The sequence below is a fragment of the Bos indicus genome, chromosome 21 (assembly GCF_029378745.1).
Source record: "Bos indicus isolate NIAB-ARS_2022 breed Sahiwal x Tharparkar chromosome 21, NIAB-ARS_B.indTharparkar_mat_pri_1.0, whole genome shotgun sequence".
Lineage (NCBI taxonomy): Eukaryota > Metazoa > Chordata > Mammalia > Artiodactyla > Bovidae > Bos > Bos indicus.
Window position 1 is genome coordinate 7223011 of NC_091780.1, and position 15804 is coordinate 7238814.

The window sequence follows — 15804 nt, forward strand, 5'->3', positions numbered from 1 at the left end:
CTATCGCAACAAATTAAATCCCTTATAATTCAATGCATCTTCTTTTATTCATATGTGTCTTGTATTTATATAATTCAGAGCTTCAAAAAGAGCTACTGGTAAAATCCATGTTTGCTTATGTCTAAGAAATTCAATTAAAAAATAAATCATCAAAATGCCAATTGATAATTGAGCTGCAAATATTTTCTTTCATACTGAAGCAAACTGTAACATAGGAGGAGTGCTAAAAAATGATTGGGATTTACTCTCTTACACTCATTGCTGACCACAACAGAGATGAAGACTCAGGTAATTTGAAAATTCTGTGAGGATTAAATCACCCTATATTCTTCATATTCTCTAAGAAAGTAAGCTTTAGGCTGTGTGAAGTACCCTCAACTTCCAGGACCCAAGAACAAAAACTGCTGGAATGAAAGAGCAGAGTAGTTAGGGTCAAGGAGGTGGCTGCCTTCCATAACGAAACTAGTCTGAATACCTATTTGTTTATTAAGGTCAACTCTTTTTCTTTGACTTTAAGGTAGTGGAGCTTTTGGTAAGACAGAGACTTTTTTAAAATAAGATGTCATTTTAAACTAAACACCAGGGATACCTTCTGTTTCAAAGAAATCCAGTTACAAAGTCTCTTATGAAGTTTACTCAAATCAAGATCCCCTAATTTATAAAATTACGATTCAAAATGCATTCTGATACGTAATGAGGAAAATGTCTACCAGTTTATATTGCGCATAAGTAATAAGATTTACCATAAAAGCTAAATGATATAAAATAATTTACAACTGATAAAAACATAACTGTGCTAAGGAGTTTAGTTAAAGATGTAACCATGTAGTTTAAGTGATCAGCAAAAGCAAGATCAAAAGCTTCACAGACCCTGAAGGGAGTGAGACACAAATAAAGCAGTGGGCACAGCAAGCAACAGACTAACTGTAACTGTAATCAGACTATTACTTTCCATTTTAAGCAATTGATTATTTAAAAAATAAGGATTTTTCTAATAAAAGTAGCAGATTTTTTTTGGCAGTTAGAATCAATTACTGTCCAAAAGGAATGGTTAAGGCAGAAAAACATGGGAGATATTTTAAATGCATTTTCAGAACTATAACAATGTGTTGAGACAAATAAATTAGATCCCTACACAATAAAGTATCTTAATTTCAATTTCTGAAATAAAACCTAAATTGAGACTACATTTCTTCTCTTATGGTTATTTTTGCTTCATTTCCCACGATTTCAGTATTTTAACCAAGGAAATCTCTAATGTATTGAAATAGTTTTCTAATATTACAAAATTAAAGACGTCTTTTTAAGCAGTGGGGGAAAAAACCTGTTTTGAACAAAAATAAAACAAAACTTCTAAGTATAAACAAAAAAAATAAAAGTAAATACGAAACTAGTATAAAATGCTATAGACATACACACAGAAAGTTATCTTTTATAAGAAGATTTTTATAACAGGAAAGAATTAAAGGGAAAAGCATATTGATTCTCCTTTTTAAGGTTTTGTCCTAAAATACTTTCTGAATGGACTAAAATGATTCTAAACAACTCTTTTTCTTTATTTTCACTAAATAGGTTGGTAGAACTATGAGATGTCGAAGGAAAAGAAATTAAAAAAAAAAAAGGGACCATCCTCCTCCCACAACTAAAGGACTATAAACAAAACAGAATAAATTCTTCCATTTCATTAGTGTTTAAAATTGTGGGTAGTCACTGAGGTAATGAAATAATTAAGACATAAAAAAAACTAAAACTTCATAATGTCCAAAGTGATACAGTTTCTTACAAGATTAATTCTAAAACTCATATAAAAAGTAATCACAGATGAAATGTTACATTATATTGATGCACATACTGTATCAGCCTTGTTTATTTTTTCTTGGTGATTAAGATACGCTTATAAATGGGTCATCACATAGTAATAATTAGATCCTTCTAAGAAACAATTCAGAGAAAAAATATGTTTTTATGTATGTTTTGGCTATAAAAAGCAATCTAATTTAATTACTATCTGCAATTCAGGCATCACTAGATGTATTTGTTACCTCAACAATATCCGAGTTGGTTCTGCTTTCGTGAGGTTCATTATATTCCGTATACTTGAGAAGAACCTTGTCCATATCAGTGCTGGCATACTGAAACAGTTTGTTAGAGCTGTTGAAAATGATGAGTGCTATTTCACAGTCACAGAGCACACTAAGTTCATAGGCTTTCTTCATTAATCCAAACTTTCTCTTTGTAAAAGTGACCTAGAAAATTTAAAAAAGTGTATTTTTATTAAAAGTTATTAGTAGTACTGGAATATAGGCTACCTGAAGATGAGTTCTCTTTTAATAATGAGTCTGATTTCAAAGGTGAAAAAACTTCCTAGCTTCATACTCCACATGAGTCTCCTTTCCCAGCATGCCAAAGGACTACAATTCTACATATATTTTGTACCCCCAAGGGCTTGACAGAGTAGTCTCCTGAGGAGGCTTCCTTTATCCTTGGCTGCGACTCTGGGCAAAGAACCAGAGAAGGAAACAGCTAACTAGTGGCCTCTTACCATCCAGCTTCAGAAGGCATTAGAAGGTCCAAGTCCTGCCTCAAGTAATCCATCGTGTGTGTGTGCTTAGTTGCTCATGTCTAACTGTTAGTGACCCCATGGACTGTAGCCTGCCAGGCACCTCTGTCTAGGGATTTTTTAGGCAAGAATACTGGAGTGGCTCCATTCCCTTTCTCCAGAGGATCTTCCCAATCCAGGAACTGAATCCTCATCTCCTGTATCTCCTGCACTGCACTGGATTATTTACCCGCTGAGCCATCAGGGAATCCATCAATCCCTAAACAACAAAATACATCCACTCACTAATCTAAATTATCCTTCCTCTCCTTTCCAATCCCTTCTATTTCACCCATGAAAATTCACAGTCTAGATCAGCAAATTCCTCAATGTCCTCAAAGTCTCCTTTGAATATTTCTCTAACTGAAACCTGTCACCTGAAGCCCTCTCAAATAGAGACTACTTTGTTTCTTTTCAAATACTACATCTCCTGTACTCAAGGGTCTAGAAGATATGTCCTTTTTTGCTTCCCATTCTCTCCTCAATTTTCCTTTCTTCTCTAAAAACCCCCAATGTTTTGAAGCTCAAGCTATTTGCAATGAGGGAGACCTGGGTTTAATCCCTGGGTTGGGAAGATTCCCGGAAAAGGGAGAGGCTACCCACTCCAGTATTCTGGCCTAGAGAATTTCATGGACTGTATAGCCCATGGGGTCGCAAAAGTCGAACACGACTGACCCATTTTCACTTTTCAAACTCTCCTTGTGGGGACCTCGAAATCATTTGTCCCCATGCACTGATACGTGTCATATAAGTATCTCTTTCTGAGTGAGTGAGTGAAAGTCTCTCAGTGGTGTCCAACTCTTTGCCCATTTATTCCTTTATCTTTAGATAGTGAAAGTGAAAGTGAAGTCGCTCATAGCCCACCAAGCTCCTCCGTCCATGAATCTCCAGGCAAGAATACTGGGGTGGGCTGCCATTTCCTTCTCCATTATCTTTATCTTTATATAAGTGGCTGACAATTACTGGGAACATAAATGTGCATGCACACTAACATCCACATCCCCCTTGTTTTTCTAAACTGATGACCATACATCTTAACTAACACTTAAGGTTGCCTGACATTATAACTTAGCATATTTATCCTATCATCCCATTCTGATAGATAAGGATAAGAGGCTTGTGGAAGCTTCCTGATGGGAGGTACTGGCTACTGTGCAAACTGGATCTTGCTCTGATGGGCGGGGCCATGTTCAGTAAATCTTTAATCCAATTTTCTGCTGATGGGTGGGGCTGTGTTCCCTCCCTGTAGTTTGGCCTCAGGCCAAACTATGGTAGGGATAATGGCATAATGGCCACCTCCTTCAAAAGGACTTATGCCAGCATGTCACTGGTAACCAAGACTGTTATATAGAGTGCACTTGACCCCGCAGCAGATAGAATGAAAACCACAATCACAGAAAACTAACCAAACTGATCACATGGATCACAGTCTTGTCTAACTCAATGAAAGTATGAGCCATGCAGTATAGGGCCACCCAAGACGCATGGGTAAGAGTGAAGAGCTCTGACAAAAAGTGGTCCACTGGAGAAGGGGATGGCAAACCACTACAGCATTCTTGCCTTGAGAACCCCAAGAACAGTATGAAAAGGCAAAAGGATATGACACTGAAAGATGAACTCCACACATTGACAAAGTGACCAAAATGCTACTGGAGAAGAGCAGAGAAATAGTTCCAGAAGGAATAAAGAGTCTGAGTCAAAGTGGAGACAACACCCAGTTGTGGATGTGTCTGGTGGTAAAAGCAAAGTCCAATGTTGTAAAGCACATTGCATAGGAACCTGGAATATTAGGTCCACAAATCAAGGTAAATTGGAAGTGGTCAAACAGGAGATGGTAAAAGTGAATATCAACATTTTAGGAATCAGTGAACTTCATGGACCAGAACGGGTGAATTTAATTCAGATGATCATTATATCTACTACTGTAGGCAAGAATCCCTTAGAAGAAATGGAATAGCCATCATAGTCAACAAAAGAGTCAAAATGCAGTACTTGGATGCAATCTCAGAAACGACAGAATGATCTCTGTTTTCAAGGCAAACCATTCAATATCACAGCAATCCAAGTGTATGCCCCAACCACTAATACTGAAGAAGCTGAAGTTGAACGTTTCTATGATGATCTACAAGACCTTCTAGAACTAACACCCAAAAAAGATGTCCTTTTCATTTTAGGGGACTGGAATGCAAACGTAGAAAGTCAAGAGAAACCTGGAGTAACAGGCAAATTTGGGGTTGCAGTACAAAACGAAGCAGGGCAAGGCTAACAATTTATCAAGAGAACGCACTGGTCATAGTGAACACCCTCATCCAACAACACAAGAGAAGACTCTACACATGGACATCACCAGATGGTCAATACAGAAATCAGACTGATTATATTCTTTGCAGCCAAAGATGGAGAAGCTCTATACCGTTAGCAAAAACAAGACTGGGAGCTGACGGGGGCTCAGATCATGAACTCCTTATTCCCGACAATCTTGATTCCGACTTGTGCTTCATCCAGCCCAGCACTGTGCATGATGTACTCTACATATGGAGAAATATCAATAACCTCAGATATGCAGATGACAGCTCCCTTACAGAAAGCAAACAGGAACAAAAGAGCCTCTTGATGAAAGTGAAAGAGGAGAGTGAAAAAGTTGGCTTAAAACTCAACATTCAGAAAACTAAGATCATGGCATCCAGTTCCATTACTTCATGGCAAATAGATGGGAAAATAATGGAAACAGTGGCAGTCTTTATTTTCTTAGGCTCCAAAATTACTGCAGATGGTGACTGCAGCCATGAAATTAAAAGATGCATGCTCCTTGGAAGAAAAGCTATGACCAACCTAGACAGCATATTAAAAAACAGAGAAATTACTTTACCAACAAAGGTCCATCTAGTCAAAGCTATGGTTTTTCCAGTGGTCATGTATGGATGTGAGAGTTGGACCATAAGGAAAGCTAAGTGCTGAAGAATTGATGCCTTTGAACTATGGTGCTGGAGAAGACTCTTGCGAGTCTCTTGGACTGTAAGGAGATCCAATCAGTCCATCCTAAAGGAAATCAGTCCCAAGTGTTCATTGGAAGGACTGATGCTGAAGCTGAAACTACAATACTTTGGCCACCTGATGCGAAAATCTGACTCATTAGAAAAGACCCTGATGCTGGGAAAGAGTGAGGGCAGGAGGAGAAGGGGCAACAGAGGATGAGATAATTGGATGGCATCACCCACTCAATGGACATGACTTTGAGCAAGCTCTGGGAGATGGTGAAGGACAAGGAAGCCTGGTGTGTTGCAGACCATGGAGTCAGGAAGAGTGGGACAAGACTGAGCGACTGAATGACAACAAAGCCCATTCTCCAGGTAGAGATACTTCCTATCTTCTCTCCCTCAAATCCACTCTCCACTGATAAGTGGAGTGAAGTCACTCAGTCATATCCGACTCTTTGCAACCCCATGGACTGTAGCCCACCAGGCTCCTCCATCCATGGGATTCTCTAGGCAAGAGTACTGGAGTGGGGTGCCATTGCATTCTCCAGGGGATGTTCCCGACCCAGGGATCGAACCCGGGTCTCCCACATTGTAGGCAGATGCTTTACTATCTGAGCCACCCTGCTTCAAAGCACTGGGAAAACAGAAGCAAGCAGCAACTGTCTCACTTTCTATCACCGAATCTATCTGTCCAACCGTTTTGTCTGTACGTTTCCACTCTTCCTTCTCTGCTGGTATTACCGACATCTGTTTCTAGTCTTTTCCAGATGCTGCCCTCTCCTCCTTCATCATGGTTTCCTTCCTCTCTGTCAGATCAAAGGCCATAAACTTATGCTCAAGCATCTTCTTTGACTTCATGCTGCCTTTCCAGTCACCACCCCTTCTTCTTGCCCTTCTTTATGCTCTACTTCACAGTAAAAATATTTGAAAGAAATGTCTATAGTTACTGCCTCTAATTTCTCACCACCTATTCTCTCCCCATCCTACTGCAATCAGACTTCCAGTCCTCATATTCTGTCTGCTAAGACTTGCCAATATCATCACACTGACCTTCAATTTATGTGATTGAAGTAAATGATCACTTTTTTTTCTTATCTTACCATATAGCTCATTTGACAAAGTTGGCCATGTTCTCAATCTTCAAACATTTTCTTCTCAAATTGTTTATGGCACCACACTGTCCTAGTTTTCCTTACTTGAATGACTTCTTCCTCTCAGCCTTTAGAGCTATACCGTCTTCCTCTGCTCAACCTTTATACATTGAAGTGCCTGTGAGCTTTAGATCAAGGATCCCTTCTCTTTACCCTCACAGTCCTTCCAGGTAATTGCATCCAGCTATCCAGCTTCATAATTTTAAAAGTAACAAATATGCTCTTTCTACAGTCTCCTCCAGTTCAGCAAATGACACTGTCATCCATTCAAACAAAAGCAAATATCTAAGAGTTATCCTTCATCTCTCCAATCACAATAATCTACTCTATCTAGTCCCTCAGTAAATTGTGTTAGCTCCACCTCTAAAACATATCCCAAATCAATCCACTTCTATCTACACCACTATACCACCCGAGGTTAAGTAACATGGTATCTCATGTGAATTATTTATAGAATCACCTTATTAGATTTCCTGCTTCACCTATTGCACCCTACAGTTTATTGGCCACATACCTGACAGACTGATATATTTGAATCGTAAATCAAAATGTATAGGTAGGAGTTTATAGAGTTTTTCACTGCACTGAGAGTAATAGTCAAACTCATTAAGGAAACAAAATAAACAATCTGCCTTCAAAATGAAATATCATCTCTCTCTCACACACAAACATTATGCTGCACTGGTGTGTACAGTGTGTGGGTTTTTCTTAACCACCAGCTACTACTCCCTGTCTTAGGAACTTGGCTATTTCCCCTCTCTGTGGAACACTCTTCACATCACATCTTTCTATTTCCTTCTCTTTCCTTTAAAAAAAAAAGAAAAATCTCTTATCATTATTTAATCTTTTTAAAAAGTCCTTAAAATACAAATACACAAATATATGACTTTATATAAATGTATATATGGAACATAATGTGTTTTGTTTGCCTCCTTTTAACCCATGTTTTCAACTTGGTATTTTTCATCTCACATTTTTGTACAAGATCATATAATCATATATACATTTAGATGTATACATATAAAGGATCTTGTCAGCATTTTATGAATCTGCTGCTGCTGCTAAGTCGCTTCAGTCATGTCCGACTCTGCGACCCCATAGACTGCAGCCCACCAGGCTCCCCCGTCCCTGGGATTCTCCAGGCAAGAACACTGGAGTGGGTTGCCATTTCCTTCTCCAATGCAGGAAAGTGAAAAGTGAAAGTGAAGTCGCTCAGTTGTGTCCGACTCTTAGCGACCCCATGGACTGCAGCCTACCAGGCTCCTCTGTCCGTGGGATTTTCCAGGCAAGAGTACTGGAGTGGGGTGCCATCGCCTTCTCCTTATGCAACTGGGACTCTTATCAATACTCTTTGACATTGTTTTGAACTGTGGTGTTGGAGAAGACTCTTGAGAGTCCCTTGGACGGCAAGGAGATCCAACCAGTCCATCCTAAAGGAAATCAGTCCTGAGTATTTATTGGAAGGACTAATGCTGAAGCTGAAGCTCCAATACTTTGGCCACCTGATGTGAAGAACTGACTCCTTAGAAAAGACCCTGATGCTGGGAAAGACTGAAGGCAGGAGGAGAAGGGGATGACAGAGGATGAGATGGTTGGATGGTATCACTGACTCGATGGAGATAAGTCTGAGCAAGCTCCGGGAATTGGTGATGGACAGGGAAGCCCGGCATGCTGCAGTCCACGGGGTTGCAAAGAATCAGACACAACTGAGTGACTGAACTGAACTGATCCAATACTTTTTGTTTTCCTCATCAAGCCACACCTCATGAATGTGTAAGTCAAATAGTATTGTTCTTAGGTACTCTTCTCAATAATTTCATAATTTTTTCATATAAATGTTACTACTCTTACAACGTGCAAAATAAAAATCTTATTTCTTTTTCTGCACACCACAACTGTAGCTCCCACTCACTGCAACTAGAGAAAGCCCATGCTCAGAAATAAAGACCCAGCACAGAACAACAACAACAAAAAAGCCAACAACACAATTTTTAGGTTTACTACCTGGTAATCAGTATATGTTTTTAATATTCTCCTTTATTGAATTTACTATTGTTTCTGTTTGGGTAGGTAATTCTTAACCAATTTGGTGAATGCTCTAGATATACTTGTATACACTATTTTCTCAGTGTAGTGTTCAATATATCACTTAGTGTCAATTTTATTCATTATGCCAGTTAGATCTGGTTTACCATCAATTATTTTTTGTCCATTTGATCTATTTCATACTAAGACTAATGTGTTTAAGTTATTTCTAATTATTAGTTTCCACTTATGTTGCTCTTTTAGTTTTTGCTTGGTAAAAGGTGGTATTTAGTCTATCAATATTCCTAATTCTTACATCTTCAGGATGAATTACAGCCTTCAGCATTGAAAAGTATCTTTCTTTGTCCCATTTAACGCTTTCTGTCTTCAACCCTACATTGTTTAATATCAGGATTATATCTGTTTTCTCATTGCTTTCATTTGTCTGGTATACCTTTTCTCATCTCTTTCTTTCTGATATTTGGGGTGGATGAAACTTGAGCCTATTATACAGAGTGAAGTAAGCCAGAAAGAAAAACACCAATACAGTGTAATAATGCATATATATGGAATTTAGAAAGATGGTAACAATAACCCTGTATGCGAGACAGTAAAAGAGACACAGATGTATAGAACAGTCTTTTGGACTCTGTAGGAGAAGGCGAGTGTGGGATGGTTTGGGAGAATGGCATTGAAACATATATATTATCATATGCGAAACGAATCACCAGTCCAGGTTCAATGCAGGATACAGGATGCCCAGGGCTGGTGCGCTGGGACGACCCAGAGGGATGCGATGGGGAGAGAGGTGGGAGGGGGGTTCAGGATGGGGAACACATGTACACCCATGGCGGATTCATGTCAATGTATGGCAAAACCAGTACAATATTGTAAAGTAATGTTGGGTAGTTAAGAATAGGGAAAAGGATTTCAAAATGGCAGTAGCTAAAAGACAAGGAAGGGAAAAGGCCGCGAAAATAGAACAAAGGAAGGACCGAGGACCTGAGTGAAGACCTCAGGTAGAACAAACAGCACTCCTGGCTAAGCCCAATTTGCATAGGGCAGGCCCAAGGGAGGAAAAAACATATAAAAGGAGGAGCCAAAGTGCTCTCTCTCTCTCTCTGCTCCATGTGCGTGCGCGCGCGCGCTCTCTCTCTCCCCTCCACGTGTGTGTGCTCTTTCTCCCTACCTCCCACAACCCCGCCTCCCACGCACCGGCAGGCTCCTCCACTCTTTTTGCGTCTTTGTGTTGGCATGCCCTCACGCTTCCAGGATGGATTCTCCTGCTATCTTCTAAATAAAATAGAGCTGTAACACTGATTTGTCTAAGAACTATAACATGGTTTGTCCAAGACCCGAGAGCTGTGACATGCCGACAGCTTTAATGTCCGTCGCTCCAAATCTTTGTTGCAGCCGAGACAGAACATAGGAGCATACACTCGCCCAACAGTAATTAGCCTCCAATTAAAATAAATAAATTTATATTTTTAAAAGGGGGATACCAAAAAAAAAAAAAAGTTAAAACATTTTAAAATCAATTTAAATAAAGAATATTTATCAAAAAAAAAAAAAGATTCCATTGTGTCTCCTTCTGCCTATATTTGGACCTTGTGAACTAAATGGAAATGTTTTTCCTTTAAATAAACAGTTAGGCTCATTCACATTTATTGATATGATTGATAATAGAGATTTCATTGATATTTTAGTACTTTAATATTAATATTTATATGTATTATGTATATTTCCTGTTATTTTTCTCTAAATGATGTGTTTTGTTTGCTTCTCTGAGTAAAATTTAATGAAGATTAGCATTTTTGTTCTACTGGTTATCTTTGTAGTTACAACTTTTGTAAATGCCCTTAGTCTCTGTTTTCATGTTTCATGCCCTCACTATTTGGTGTGTCAAATCTTAGTGATTTTTTTTAACTCCCACCTACTGAGTAAATAATTACGAGTACGTTTGTTCTACTTTCCTGATTCCCTTTTCTTTCTTACCATGTCTCAGCTGCATTATTTGTTTTTTTCAAACCAAAGTAATATATAATAAATAATATATAATACATTATTGTTCCACCCTTGCCCCCATTGTCGCTTTAGGCTTATATCTATAGTTAAGTATATTAAATATTGGTCAAGGATCTTTTTCCTTATTTCCTCAGGCATCTCTCAGCTGTATGGAGCTTATCTTCTACTAGACTGCATAAAATAGCTCTTGAGTACAGAATTACCTGAGCTCTAGTAGGTTTAACTTGAAACATCTTTGTATTTGAATACAGCTTAACTGCAAATGAAATCCTACCTTCAGATATTTTCCCCTGCATTTATTGAAAATGCTGCTCTGTTGTCTTCCTTTGTATCTTGATTTTGCAAAATTTGATGCCAGTTTAATTCTCTGTACTTACAAATTGGCTTTTGTTTTATACCAGAAGCTCTGATGATTTTTTTTCTTTATCTTAAAATCTATGGGGATGTAGAGAAGAGAATGGATATGTAGGGAAGGGAGGGATGGATGGGGAGAATAGCACTGACATATATACACTACCATCTGTAAAACAGGTAAGTAGTTGGAAGTTGCTGTATAGAAGAGGGCGCACAGCTTGGTGCTTTGTGATGACCCAGAGGGGTGGGATGGGGCAGGGTTGGGAGGGAGTTTCAAGAGGGACTGGATCTATGTAAACATATAGCTAATTCACTTTGTTATACAAGGGATATTAACACAACATTTGAAAGCAATTAGACTCCAATAAAAAAAAAGAGAAAAAAAGAAAGGATAGAAAGGAAATGTAAACAAACTAGAAGAAAACAAAATTGTCTTTATTCATAGATAACATGATCGTCCATGTGAAAAATCGCTACAAACAAATTAATTCCTAGAACTAAATAAAAGAAAACTAATGAATCTTTTGTAATCAAATCCAGTTTTACAAAGATAAAGTCAGTAGCAGAATGAAAAATAAAGTTCATTCAACTACCAAAAAAACACCCTATTATAATACTTTCAGTAGGACATGTATCAAAGTTGACCTCCGCAGGTCAACCTAATCCTTGCTGCTACTGCTAAGTCAATTCAGTCGTGTCTGACTCTGTGCAACCCCACAGACGGCCGCCCACCAGGCTCCCCCATCCCTGGGATTTTCCAGGCAAGAACACTGGAGTGGGTTGCCATTTCCTTCTCCAATGTATGAAACTGAAAAGTGAAAGTGAAGTCACTCAGTCGTATCCGAATCTTAGCGACCCCATGGACTGCAGCCTACCAGGCTCCTCCATCCATGGGATTTTCCAGGCAAGAGTACTGAAGTGGGGTGCCATTGCCTTCTCTGACCTAATCCTTGGAATCTTATTTATGAAAACTTTATATATCAGTTCTATGGTTTCATTTTTTTTCTTTTATACGTAAGTTGGATCTTCTTTGTCTCTCTTTCAACCATTTTCTCTCAAACCCTTTGGCATTACTTATTTTCATTCATTTAGCTGTTCCTGCCTGCCTTCAATTAATATTAAAGATTCATTTGAGTATATATTCCTTGGCCACTTTGTAATTTAGCCTTTGTTTTAATATTATTTTACCTTTTTTTCTTTCTTTCAATTGACTTAATCAGCTTAATCACTTTGTTTCACCCATGCTTTCTTATAAAAATCCATTTCCATTCTTAGTATTCAAAATTCTGAATCTTGATTTTTGTCTGTAACATTCCTAAATACTTGTTTAAGGAAATTCATTTCAGCGTGGATAGTCAGCATTTTTTTTCCCCCACTGCCTCATTGTATGGGGAACAATCTTGTCACATGAACAGCTGTAAATATCATTTTGTTTTCTTTGTACCAGTTTATATAGGAGATGAAAGTAAAAGATGAGAGTGAAAAAGCTGGTTTAAAACTCAACATTCAGAAAACAGATCACGGCATCTGGTCCCATCACTTCACAGCAAATAGATGGGGAACCACTGGGAACAGTGAGAGACTTTATTTTTTGGGGCTCCAAAATCACTGCAGATGGTGACTGCAGCCATGAAATTAGAAGACGCTTGCTCTTTGGAAAAAAAGCTATGACCAACCTAGACCGCATATTAAAAAGCAGAGACATGACTTTACCAACAAAGGTCCACCTAGTCAAAGCTATGGTTTTTCCAATAGTCATGTATGGATGTGAGAACTGGACTATAAAGAAAGCTGAGTGCTGAAGAAACGATGCTTTTGAACTGTGGTGTTGGAGAAGACTCTTGAGAGTCCTTTGGACTGCAAGGAGATCCAACCAGTCCATCCTAAAGGAAATCAGTCCTGAATATTCATTGGAAGGACTGATGCTGAAACTCCAATACTTTGGCCACCTGATCCGAAGAACTGACTCACTGGAAAAGACCCTGATGCTGGGAAAGATTGAAGGTGGGAGGAGAAGGGGATGACAGAGGATGAGATAGTTGGATGGCATCACCAACTAGTTGGACATGAATTTGAGAAGGCTCCAGGAGTTGGTGATGGACAGGGAAGCCTGGCGTGCTGCAGTCTAAGGGGTGACAGAGAGTTGGACACGACTCAGCGACTGAAATGAACTGAACTGATATAGAAGAAGATTGCCTGCATCATTGAATTTCTACAGAAAGAATTAGCACTGGTTAGTGGGCAGCGATTGAAAATATTCTTAGTTCAAGAGCACCTCTCCTTTTAAAGAAGTTAAGTATGGTCTCTTTAATGAAAGGCTTTTGGGGGGAGTACTGGCAGTGGGGAAAAGAGTTTTGTGTCCTTTAGTTAAAATACCTTTGCATATTCTTTTGTCTTGAAGGATGTGTGTGTGTGTGTGTGTGTGTGTGTGTGTGTATCTTCTTTTCATTTCCATTTACCTAACATTTTTAAAAAGTACCTCTGCCTTCCTTCTTGCCCTCTTTTTCCTGAAATGGCTGCTTTTTCAAGACTATAGACTTGCTTGGGCATATACTTTTAGTCCTTTCTTTACCTGTGGTCAATTCAGATCTACAAGGCATATTTTCCATAATTTTTTAACTTAGTTAGAATTCCTCTTTTTGGTAGTGATTTCAAATCAGTCTTAAGACAGCTACAAGGTCTCCTCTTCTCTTTTCCCAATACATTTACCTGATGTATGCTTTAGTTCAGTTCAGTCGCTCAGTCGTCTCCGACTCTTAGCGACCCCATGAACAGTAGCATGTCAGGCCTCTCTGTCCATCACCAACTCCCAGAGTTCACCCAAATCCATGTCCATCAAGTCGATGATGCCATCCAGCCATCTCATCCTCTGGTGTCCCCTTCTCCTCCTGCCCTCAATTTTCCCCAGCATCAGGGTCTTTTCTAATGAGTCAGATCTTCACATCAGGTGGCCAAAGTTTGGAGTCTCAGCTTCAACATCAGTCCTTCCAATGAACACCCAGGACTGATCTCCTTTACGATAGACTGGATGGATCTCCTTGGAGTCCAAGGGACTCTCAAGAGTCTTCTCCAACACCACAGTTCAAAAGCATCAATTCTTCAGTGCTCAGCTTTCTTTATAGTCCAACTCTCACATCCATACATGACACCACTGGAAAAACCATAGCCTTTACTGGACAGACCTTTGTTGACAAAGTAATGTCTCTGCTATTTAATATTCTGTCTAGGTTGGTCATAACTTTCTGTCCAAGGAGTAGGCGTCTTTTAATTTCATGGCTGCAATCACCATCTGCAGCGATTTTGAAGCACAGAAAAATAAAGTCTGACACTGTTTCCCCATCTATCTGCCATGAAGTGATGGGACCAGATGCCATGATCTTAATTTTCTGAATGCTGACCTTTAAGTCAACTTTTTCACTGTCCTCTTTCACTTTCATCAAGAGGCTCTTTATTGTTCTTCCCTTTCTGCCATAAGGGTGGTGTCATCTGCATATCTGAGGTTATTGATATTTCTCCTGGCAATCTTGATTCCAGCTTGTGCTTCCTCCAGCCCAGATTTCTCATGATGTACTCTGCATATAAATTAAATAAGCAGGATGACAATATACAGCCTTGATGTACTCCTTTTCATATTTGGAACCAGTCTGTTGTTCCATGTCCAGTTCTAACTGCTGCTTCTTGACCTACATACAGGTTTCTCAAGGGCAGGTCAGGTGGTCTGGTATTCACATCTCTTTCAGAATTTTCCACAGTTTATTGTGATCCACACAGTCAAAGGCTTTGGCATAGTCAATGAAGCAAAAGATGATTTTCTGGAACTCTTTTGCCTTTTCCATGATCCAGAGGATACTGGCAATTTGATCTCCGGTTCCTCTGCCCTTTCTAAAACCAGCTTGAACATCTGGAAGTTCACGGTTCACGTATTGCTGAAGCCTGGCTTGGAGAATTTTGAGCATTACTAGCATGTGAGATGAGTGCAGTTGTGCGGTAGTTTGAGCATTCTTTGGCATTGCCTTTCTTCAGGATTGGAATCAAAGCTGACCTTTTCCAGTCCTGTGGCCACTGCTGAGTTGTCCAAATTTGCTGGCATATTGAGTGAGTGCAGCACTTTCACAGCGTCATCTTTCAGGATTTGAAAGAGCTCAACTGGGATCCCATCACCTCCATTAGCTTTGTTCGTAGTGATACTTCCTAAGACTCACTTGACTTCACATTCCAGGACGTTTGGCTCTAGGTAAATGATCACACCATCATGATTATCTGGGTCGTGAAGATCTTTTTTGTACAGTTCTTCTGTGTATTCTTGCCACCTCTTCTTAATATCTTCTGTTTCTGTTAGGTCCATACCATTTCTGTCCTTTTTGTACCCATCTTTGCATGAAATATCTAATTCAATGAAACTAAGCCATGTGGTGTGGGGTCACCCAAGATGGCTGGGTCATGGTTGAGAGGTCTGACAGAATGTGGTCCACTGGAGAAAGGAATGGCAAACCACTTTTCTTGTCCTGAGAACCCCATGAACAGTATGAAAAGGTAAAAAGATAGGACACTGAAAGATGAACTCCCCAGGTTGGTAGGTGCCCAATATGCTACTGGAGATCAGTGGAGAAATAACTCCAGAAAGAATGAAGGGATGGAGCCAAAGCAAAAACAAGACCCAGTTGTGGATGGG

General features: G+C 39.3%; 1 protein-coding gene across 9 annotated transcripts in view; it reads right to left on the reverse strand.

Annotated features, from left to right (window-relative positions):
- The window catches only part of MEF2A (myocyte enhancer factor 2A), a 179955-nt gene that overhangs the window by 65309 nt on the left and 98842 nt on the right, over window positions 1-15804 (reverse strand). For all 9 annotated transcript variants that reach the window (XM_019983504.2, XM_070775017.1, XM_070775019.1 and 6 more), the window contains one exon: window positions 2043-2246. In XM_019983504.2, coding sequence (XP_019839063.1) covers window positions 2043-2246 — 204 coding nt within the window. The remainder of the gene's footprint in view (window positions 1-2042; window positions 2247-15804) is intronic.